This window comes from Neolamprologus multifasciatus, chromosome 6 (assembly GCF_963576455.1).
Source record: "Neolamprologus multifasciatus chromosome 6, fNeoMul1.2, whole genome shotgun sequence".
NCBI classification, from domain to species: Eukaryota; Metazoa; Chordata; class Actinopteri; order Cichliformes; family Cichlidae; genus Neolamprologus; species Neolamprologus multifasciatus.
Genome location: NC_140444.1, coordinates 30,009,147 through 30,019,835, shown reverse-complemented (window position 1 = coordinate 30,019,835; position 10,689 = coordinate 30,009,147). Strand labels below are relative to the sequence as shown.

At 43.1% G+C, this 10,689-nt stretch overlaps 1 protein-coding gene and 1 long non-coding RNA gene across 2 annotated transcripts in view; one reads left to right on the top strand and one right to left on the bottom strand.

Moving 5' to 3' along the window:
• LOC146517286 (uncharacterized) overlaps window positions 1-10,689 on the bottom strand; it is an 85,685-nt gene that overhangs the window by 65,212 nt on the left and 9,784 nt on the right. The gene's annotated exons all lie outside the window — the stretch shown is intronic.
• Window positions 3,141-9,925, top strand: LOC146517288 (fascin-like). The gene is made up of 5 exons (XM_085161643.1): window positions 3,141-4,206; window positions 7,124-7,280; window positions 7,402-7,523; window positions 7,773-7,943; window positions 8,678-9,925. Exons 1-5 carry the CDS (start codon window positions 3,384-3,386, stop codon window positions 8,881-8,883), a joined length of 1,479 nt encoding a protein of 492 aa, XP_085017769.1. The 5' UTR covers window positions 3,141-3,383; the 3' UTR covers window positions 8,884-9,925.

Below are 10,689 nucleotides of genomic sequence, written 5' to 3'. Positions count from 1 at the left end.
GAGTAATTTTGATTTGTTCAGAATATTTGCCTGAACTGGAAAAACCTGATCAAATCTTTCTCTTTTGTATGTCCACTGTCAGGAGTTCATTTTTTTTGTCATTCCCTCAAATTCTCCTCTTTGCTGCAAACTCTGCAGCGAGCTGAGTGGCCATGTTCCTGTATCATTTTCTCATACTGTTTACACAGGTGCTGGACCCCCAGCGCCACACAACCAGGCAGACCAGCATATTTCTGTTCAGGGAGAGCAAACTCATTGTAACCCATTTAATCGTACAGCTGTAGTTTTTTCTTAGAGAGCTTCACCAGTCTGTATCTTTAGAATAAAACCAGTCACCTATTTTGCTCATATACACAGAGATGATTATGGTATAATTAAAATTCATTTCAATTTTATTTATGTAACACCAAAAAATGCAACAGCAGTCATTGTAAGGCATTTTATATTGAAAGGTAGATACCCTGCAATAATACAAAAAAATACAATAACACAATGATACAGAGAAAACAATCAGATGACTCACTTTGAACATGAACGTGGCAGGAAGAGACCTCCGGCAGAACCAGGCTCAGGGAGGGGCAGATGTCTGCTGAATAACTTGACTTTATCACATAGTTTGTAATCAAATAAAGACTTCAAACTTCCTACAAACCATCCACGATGCCTTTTCATTTTGGTCAACAACTACTAAAGCTGGACCCTATCCCAGCTGTCACAGGGCAAAGGGGGTATATTCTAGACAGGTATGGTCAATTTACCATTGGACTGTGGGAGAAAACTAGATTATCAGGGGAAACCATCCAAACGTCACACAGAAACAACCCCTACCAGCCAGTGAATTCAAACCCAACTTCTTGCTTTGAAGCAAGAGTCCTAACCACTGGACCACCATGATGCCCGGTGTCCTCAAACAATGATCTTAAATATCAAAATTTCCCTTTGGAGTCTCTCCTTCTCAAGAGAGAATTTCTGTTTTTATCCAAATAAAGGGATGAAAGGAAAATTCCCTGATAGAAAACCTTTCTGCCTGTGAATGGTGTAAATTGTAAATTTGTAGCACCATAGACTGATAGTTGTCAATCATTTTGTTTCTCAGCTGCTGTTTTATGAGATCTTTTAGTCTATTTCATTTTGTCATTTAACTTGATTCAGTGCTTCTGCCAGTAATCAGGCCTGGCTCTGGCTAGTGGAATTGAAATTTAACCCCGGTAATTCATGATTTAATAGGGCCAGGTAGGTTTGTTTCATTTTCTCTTGAAAAATGAAATAATAATTATAAAATATTGTGTTAATCTTGATTATCTTTTTCTAATATTAACATTTGTTTGATGATCTGACACGTGATTAAATGGGAAGGGGGTGAACGCAGCACTGTGAGCCCCGTGAACCAAAAACCCATGCTTCACATTACTTGAGTAGTAAATACTGTATCATTTGAGCAAGCTGAGTTATACTTCATTACACTTTCTCACCACGAGCTATCTAAAATACAGGCAACCAGGCATTATACTTCAAAAGTATACACAACTCAGTGTTCATTACCAAGACTCAAGGACTTTACTGTTAGGTAATGAAAAACACCCAGACTCTCCTTAACTTGATGAATTTGCTTTTTTTCTTTCCGAGATTCTTGTCCTCGCTGCTTTTCTCCAAAAAGCCAGATGGGGGCGATGTAGTCCCAGCTGTTAGATATCCTCTCCCCCAGATATCCCACCTCCGCACTAACTTTGCAGGCTGTGTCCCAGCACAGGTTTCATGTCCTGCACAACCTCCCGCTTCAAACTATATGCACAAGCTCATATAAAATCCATACTTTTCATGATTTGCTTATCCTACATGTTCATTTCATTGGACAATGTTGTTGGTGGGGCAAATCTGGGATTCTTTTCCTCTGTTGCTACCCCTTCTCTTTGTTTAGGGTATATCGTGCTACTCGTTTTAGCGATTTATAACCAATTATCTAATTATTTTATCTATATAAGCCGTAACTAATGATAAATAAAGATCCAAGCATGGGATGCAAAAGTAGTGCCATCAAAATGCTCGTCTTGTCCAGATAACGATCAGAAACCTCCGTTTGTTTTACAGTTATCAAAGATCAAAAGCTTAAAGTGAAAAGTTGTCAAAGATTTTCCTAATTTTTATCAGGTTACTGACGCAGCAGCACACCAATTTTTCACGCAACAACTTTGCAAGCCACTAATCTCCCTAAATTAAAACCAAGTAACTGAAAATGTATGCATACAAAGTGAACTGTTCATGAACTATCCCGTCTTTCAACTACATCCTCAAATTACATTAGGAATTAAGGTTTTTAGCTCTACACAGGCAAAGCTGCTGTGAGAAAACTTCACTGGCTTATAGCTGTGAGGAAGATAACTTTGCGGTACAAAATCAAAACACCATTACCATCATCGATTATATGTTCAACTACTGGACAATAAAAGAAGAAGAAAAGAGAAAAGCTTCATTTAGCTTCTCGTGGAGCTTTTTATACCTTAGAAAGCTCTCCTGGGGTAGTGGGCGTGAGGGTAAGGATAAGCACCCGCCGTTATCGCTCTCGCTCTCTCTCAGAGTAAATAAAGGTGGATGTGTAGACTGGAGTTATGACAAAGCACTGGGGAGAAGGACGGAAGGGCTGATCAGACTACAGGATGGAAAATGGGTGGAATTTCAATGAAGGGAAACAACTGAGTAAATTCGCACTTTTGTCTCTGATCTCTCCGATGTTCATGTGTGAAAACACAATATTTGCATTGTTCCACACTCAGTAGTTTTTGTTTGGTAATTTTATTCAGCACAGATTTTGTGAAAACTACAGGGGGAAGAGAACATTATACTAAAAACTACCCCACATCAGATTCAGAGGGGACATTTGACTCATAAGAGATCCCAGCACCTGGCCTTCTGTATGCTGATATTGTCAGAAAATGGCCTTTCTCTGCCTCTTTCCAGCACAAACATACCAAATCTGTTAGGTGGTGAATCCACATGGACCTAGCAGAGTTCTCCAGGAGCACTGGAAAAGTTAGTGCTGATGGTGTGGATGATACTGGTTATATGTGTGGGGCTATGTGAAGATCAGTGCAGGGGTGGAGTGGTTTGTAGTCATCTCCCTCCAGCTCCTCTGCCTGTATCTGTATCTGGGGCGTGTACTGCCTTGGAAAAAAAAACCTCACAAGCTTGCAACTCCTGCAGCTCCAGCGAGCCAGTCCGGATTTTTACCCAGTTAGGGGACACTGATCACCATCAGCACCATCAGCAGCAGCTCTCTCTCTCCTTCAAACACCCCCACAGTCTCTCTCCCTCCCTCTGTCCGTGTGTCTATCCCTCTCTATAAGACCAGCATCTCCTTTCTTTGCTCCTCTTGTCAAGCTGCCATCATGTCCTCAAACGGCGCCGACGGGGACCTGCTGCAGATCCCTCTGGGCCTCATCAACAGCGAGGGCAAGTATCTGACTGCGGAAACATTCGGCTTCAAAATCAACGCCTCGGCCAGCAGCCTGAAGAAGAAGCAGACATGGACCCTGGAGCAGACCGGGGAAGACGACAGCGCCGTGTTCCTCCTGTCCCACCTGGGCCGCTACCTCGCCACGGACAAAGACGGCAACGTTACCGCGGACAGCGAGACGCGCGAGCGGGACTGCCGCTTCGTCATAACGGTGCACGAGGACGGGCGGTGGTCGTTGCAGTCCGAGCCCTACGGCCGCTTCCTCGGCGGCAGCGAGGACCGGATCACCTGCTTTGCGCAGACCGCCTCGCCGGCGGAGAGATGGAGCATGCACCTGGCCGTGCACCCGCAGGTCAACCTCTATAGCTTCGCCCGCAAGCGCTTCGCCCACCTGAGCGCCCGGCAGGAGGTGTCAATAGATCGGGATGTCCCCTGGGGGGTCGACTCGCTTGTGACCCTGGTGTACCGCGATCAGCGCTACCACCTCGAGACTTCTGACAACCGGTTTTTGCGCAACGACGGCAGCCTGTCCACCGCAACGGACAAGGATACCGGCTACATGCTCGAGTTCCACTCCGGGAAAGTGGCATTCCGCGACTGTAACGGTCGCTACCTGGCCCCCATAGGCCCCACCGGCACTATGAAGTCTGGGAGGAGCACCCGGGTGGGAAAGGATGAACAGTTCGGCCTGGAGCGCAGCCACGCGCAGGTCGTGCTGACTGCAGGCAACGAGAGAAACGTCTCCACAAGGCAAGGTGAGGCTGTACAGCTGCACTGACCCAAGAGACACCAAGTAAAAGAAATGCAGTTTCACCCTGAGGTCACCGCATAGCTGGACACAGCAGGAGGCAGCTGTTGCGTGAAAAAGTAGAGCAGAATTAGAGACCCCCGTTAGCTCATTTTCCTCCCACACCATGTGTTTTTCATTATCGCCCCCTCCCCTCCCCTTTTTTTGGTAGTTGTTGGGGGGAGCGGGGGGGGGGGCAGTCCCTGCCAGTTTAACATTTTTCCTGCAGTAATTCTACCCCTGCTCTGTGGTTGCTGGCCCGGGGTCAGCTTTAGTCTGCAGCTGTGCATCGTTCTTTATCTCAGAACAGACAGAAAACGAGGGCAGATTTGCTTTGGAGACAATGGGAAAATGGTGGAGAGGCAGAGAACGCGGGCCACAAAGAGCGAGGTGTGCCTTACACAGGTCTGCTGAATGTAGGTCTTTATCCCACATGCAACCCCATTGTCTCGTTGCCTCCCGGTCTCTAATTGATTCTGTGCACAACATTAACACAGATTTATCAGTGTGTGAGTGAGTGTGAGACAGACAGAGAGCATACCAAGGGAAATAGAGGATGGTTTTCTTGAATGAGGTCAGTGTATGTAAGGCAGTGACTTGTGACCTAAATTATGACCATAATTGAAAGGCTGATGGAAAGCAAGACCAGGGGACTTGGACTTATAATTCATCCCAATTTCTTTTCTTTGTTAAAGAAATAACAGTGCTGCTGCATTTGTACTAACCACTAATGGTTCAGTGGGCTCAATATGGGCATTGCACAAGCATTTTGTTAACTGGCAGCTTGGGTGTCAGTAATGAGGACAGAGACATTTTTACTCTCTCAACTCTTTTATGTAATGGGAGGCTGAGTCCAGTTTCGTGTCTTTGTAAGAAATCTACTGGTCAAATCTTTTTGCTCTTTGTCTGGAACCATTTTTCCCTATCAATAGATGTGATAAACTCGTGCTAAGTTCATATTCAAACATATTAACACGTTTCTTCTTCTGGTATTCAAAATATGTTGTCTCGATGTGGGTTGCAGAGATGATGGGGCTCTGCCATTTCACCACATCCCAAAGGTGCTCTACTGGATTGAGATTTGGTGACTGTGGAGGCTATTTGAGTACAGTGAATTTGTTTCCATGTACCGGTTTAAGATGGTTTAAGCTTTGTGACGTGGTGTGGTATGCTGCGGACATAAAGGGATGGACATGGTCCATCCCTTTAGCCTACCTGACAATACTTAGGTAGGCTATGGTGTTTAAACAATGGCCAGTTGGTACTGAGGGGCCCAAAGTATGACAAGAAAATATCCACCACACCATTACACCACCAGCCTGAGCCAGTAATATACAGTAAAATGTATCCATGTTTTCATGTTGTTTATATCAAATCCTGAACCAATTATCCAAATGTTGCAGCAGAAATTGAAACTCAACAGAGTAAGAAATGCTTTTTCCAGTCTTTTGTTGTCCAGGTTTGATAAGCTTCTGTAAATTGTAGCCTCAGTTTCCTGTTCTTAGCTGACAAGACTGGCACTCAGTGAGATCTGCTGTACAGTCCAGAGGTGCCCTTCCTGTTGCTGTCCTATCAGCTTGAAGCAGTCTGACCATTCTTCTCTGAACTCTGACATCAACAAGGCATTTTTGCCTAGAGAACTGCTGTTTCTCTGTAATTTGTCTTCTATGTAAACGGTTACTTGAATCACATTTCTTCTCCATTTTCATGCTTGGTTTAAACGTAATATCCAAATACATTAAATCTGATCACGGTCTCACTAACATCTCCTCATATGTAAGAACACGATTCCTTCTATGGAGGGATATGGTGGAATACCAGACCCTTCATGCAATTGTTCATTACAAGGTTGGTGGATTTGTTCTGAGCAACCATGTCATGATTTATGTAAAATACATTGCAGTTGAATTTATAAAATGTATTTTTGGCAATTTTATGTGCCATTTAGTTCCATTATATTGTAGGAAAACCACTTATATCTGCAAAACTGGCAACTCACACCAAAAAAGCTTAGACAAATATCATTACAGCACATGTATTTAATTCATGATTTGATTTATGGGTGAACTCTTTCTTGTTTTGATGAACTCACAATTATTTTTCAGCTCTACAATTTAGCTCATTGTTTTGGTTTTAGTCTCAGAGCCTATATTTGCAGATGGCTGCCTTTTTTTAAACAATTAATTCACTTTAATATAGTTGTCCAGCAAAAAACAAAGAAAAAGGGAGACAAAAACAGCAGATCGGGGGTGAACTCAAGTAGCTATTTCCCCTTGCAGATGAAGTGAAACGAATTACAGCTTAAAGTGGGGAACATTTAAGTGGCACTTGTCATTTGACCTCAAACATGGCTCCAACTTAGTGGTCATCCCCCTGATCAGCAGCAGACGATTCTGCATGGAACAGCTGACTGGATCAGCAGTGTTTTCCCAAAGGCGTGTTAACATATGGTTATGTAACACACACATTTGTTTTTACACAGCACTTGATTTGAATGGTTTGCTTTTGAGTTTCAAATCTTTAGCATATAGTTGGAGTGTACGTGTTTTGAGTCAGCAGGCTGACAAATGGATCATAAGCAGAGATGTTCTCCACACATTAGAATTCTAACTGATCAATGAAACATTTAATGATGAGGAAAAACTTTCTACTTTATTGTTACTCTGCTCACATGACCACATCTACTTCTTCTTCTTTTATCTAGTCCCATTCAGGACTGGTGAATCCACTGAATGGGTGCAGTAAGGCCCAGATCTTTGTGAGTTTGAGATATCCTCTGGCTTTAAGAGTCTCTCGGAAGAAAGTTCATAAATTTAAGGGTTTGAAAGTTTCTGACATCCAGAGACAAGAATGAAAGCTGACAGCAGTCTGCCCCACTTTTCTAGGCATGGATTTGTCAGCCAATCAGGACGAGGAAGGGGACCAGGAAGTCTTTCAGCTGGAGATGAGCCGTGAGGACAGGAAGTGTGCTTTCAGGACCGCTGCTGGAAAATACTGGACACTCACAGCTACCGGAGGACTGCAGTGCACTGCCTCCACCAAGTAACAACACACATACGCACACACCATATAATGTTGAATGTTGGTTAACACCCATTTTATTTCATGCATAACCAACATTCAGTGGAATAACTGGCTTGTTTATTGTGTGGGTGTGTTTCAGGTCTGCCAATAGTTACTTTGAATTGGAGTGGCGTGACGGCCGTGTGTGTATCCGTGCAGCCAACGGCAAGTATGTGACTGCTAAGAAGAACGGGCAGCTGGCTGCTACCATTGACAGCGCAGGTCAGCCATGCTCCTTATATTCCCAAATACAACGTTTTCGCCAAAAAAGGCTTTGATGCACATCATATCAACATATTAAATGTAATATGTGTGAAAAAAGATGTTATGGTTCAGCATTGATGGTGCCTCCGCAGATGTTCGAGTTACCTATGCCACGTCCTCTAATGCCCCCATATACCCGCGTAAGGTGCTTTTATGAAACGAGCCCCAGAGTAGTTTGGTCCAACCTTAATCTTTTTTTCACTTCAGGGGAGGCCGAACAGTTCCTGATGAAGCTCATCAACCGTCCAATCATCGTCCTCCGCGGGGAGCACGGGTTCATCGGGGCTCGAAAAGCTGGAACGGCAACCCTAGACTCCAACCGAGCATCCTACGATGTTTTTCAGCTGGAGTTCCACAATGGTGCTTACTCCTTCAAAGGTGGGTGACTGTTTGAATAAAACAGTAAAATTGTGTGTCACCTAGATGCAATGTGTTGTTTTGGCAGGTCATACTGTTTTTTTCTTACTAGAAGTCACAGAACGTGACTTATGTGAGACTAGTTAATGCATTTGAATAATGTGGATAACAAGAAATGTGCAGTTATATTTAGTATTTTGTCAAAGATATACTTAATATAACTGAAGCTATCTACACCACACAGCAGTTGTGCTAGAATGAGACAAAGAAGCTGACTGAAACCTCTGTAGCAAAAGAGCCTGTATCAGATTCAGATCGTTCAATAAACAATGCTTCTATTTTCTTGTCTCGTGGCTTTGATTTGATTTTCTAATGAATGCGGTGATGTTTGCCATGGTGTTTAAAATAGTGTTCTCCACAACCCAACCCTCTTCAACCCCACCCTGCTTAAGGGAAAGTCAATATTTAAGCATCTAATGGGAAAGCCATTATAGCTGTATGGATCACTCACCCGGGGCCATCTCCCATTTGAACCATCATACTCAGGCTTGACAGGGAGCCAGTATGATGCATTATTTTTCATCTAGTATTGTATTGTTGGCCAGCAAATTCTGATCCCAAAGTATTTTAAACATTTAAATAAAATGATGTCAAATATCTTTTCCTTGAATTCCTAAAATGAATTGACAAATTGATATACTTATATATGTGTACTGTGTGTCTGCCGAGCCTCATTAAGTGTGTTGTTTGTCCAGACTCCCAGGGGAAGCACTGGTGTTTTGGAGATGGCACAGCCATTGTGTGCGGCGACTCATCGCCTGTCCAGTTCCTGCTCGAGTTCTGTGACCTCAACAAGATGGCCATTCGTACTCTGAGGGGGAAGTATCTCAAAGGGGATCACGCTGGAGGGCTCAAGGCGAGTGCAGACTCCCTGGAGAGCGCCACCCTCTGGGAATATTGAGAAAGCACAGCTGGACTTCTCCACTATGCTTCAAACTAGAGGTAGTTAGTGTAGGTAGCAGTTCTTTCTTTCGTGCGTGTGTGCATTTCTGAATTTGTTTGGATGGGTGGCGGAAAAATGACGCTGACGAGAGGAACCAAAGTGCTAAAGGTGTTTTGTTTTTGTTGTTTTTTAAAAATTGCTCAGTAATGATCTCATCTTACTGGTCTTTGTACTGGAGGCTTGGATTTACAACGACTTGATGTTAACTGAATGCATTGTAGTGTGATTGCACAGTATTTCTTTCACTCCCACTTAAACTTTACACATGCCGTACCTGATAACCGTCAGGACAGTTATTGTTATAAGTTGTGCCTGTCTGTGGTAACTACTGGTGTAAATGAACGTGTTGAATACTATAACCCATAACTCGCAGTATCTAACCTTCAAACCTTCTCCCGCTAATTGTCCCGCTGCCTCTATACGCTGCTTACATCTCCTATTCTCGTTCAAAGTGTAACGCATAATGCTCATCAGATGGAGGAATGTTACTGATTTACACGCGTCTGCTGTAAATACTGCTCTTTTTTTTGTCACTCAATTATTGAAACCATAGTAACCATGAGAAACACAGAGCCAGGGGCTGGCAGATGTGTCTTTTTTTTGCCTGTACACTCTCGGTGAATAAAATAAAAACAGTTTGAAAGGAGCTTCGAAACTCACTCACCGAGTGAAGGAGTCGCCTTAGCACAATAATGACACACAACGCACTCAAACGCACACAAATGCATATAAATAAAGATGCATTAATTCCAGCTGTTCTAACACAGCGCCCAAAAATGAGCACAATATTACAGCGTCCTTTTTGAACTACGTTAAAAGCACATGTTTGTGGTGATGAAGTGTCCGCCTTGGATTTTGTGCTGCTGCTGCTGCTGGTGTGTAAACACAATGGTGGAGTCATCTCTCTGGCTGTGCCTTTCATAGAGTATTCTGTCTTTTCCCTTTCATGCTCGTACATTTCAATCAAGTGAAAAGTCCAATAAAGTTTACCTTCTCAACAGTGGATCGTCTTGTTTTTCTCTCGGTTGATTTTACTTGAAAGGGTCAGCTCCACAAAGAGAGGGCATTTGTGGATTTAAGGGATTATTTCTAAAGATTCACACCAACTTCCATCTACATGTTCATCTGCTTCCATCTACAGCCAATTAGAGTGTTACAGAAACCGATATGACATTCATTTATTTTATGTGGGGCAAACTGATGTAGGCCAAAATATCTTTATCCCTTGCTTGTTTGGGCAGGACTACACCATGAGAACTCCTATAATAACTTTTTCAATGCAACACTAAATTCTTTAATGGCAGTTTAAATTGTTGGTTGTAGTATTACATTTTTTTCTATGGTAGCTGGGATAGGCTCCGGCCCCCTCGTGACCCTGATAAGGATAAGCGGAAGAGGATTGATGGGAATGATAACTGTAGAAACATGGACAGTATAAAAGTTATAAGTGGTGAACCTTGATGAAAGGGTTAGTGATATCTCCTTATGAAGCCTTGGGCAGAAATGACTTTTCAGAGTTATTTAAACTGGATGTGATGTGTGAAACCACACGCTTCCTCACTGCCTGACGACCTTTCAATCCAAAGTTCTTACAATGTGCTTACAATAACTTGTAAGTTATTCAGTATTAAGGTTGCACCTGCGATTTCTTGCTCCCAGAGCAGCTGTCTTGCCTAATCATGTGAGCTGCAAAAGCGCACTCACTTCCTTGTTCTGCTTTTTTAAAGGATCATTTCAGTCATATTCCAATCATGATGATTGTGT

Excerpts from the sequence above, each read along its gene's own strand:
- LOC146517288 (XM_085161643.1), top strand. The coding sequence starts at position 3,384 with ATGTCCTCAAACGGCGCCGACGGGGACCTGCTGCAGATCCCTCTGGGC. Across the intron at positions 4,207-7,123 it reads AAACGTCTCCACAAGGCAAG|GCATGGATTTGTCAGCCAAT; the intron begins GTGAGGCTGTAC and ends CCACTTTTCTAG. Across the intron at positions 7,281-7,401 it reads CAGTGCACTGCCTCCACCAA|GTCTGCCAATAGTTACTTTG; the intron begins GTAACAACACAC and ends GGTGTGTTTCAG.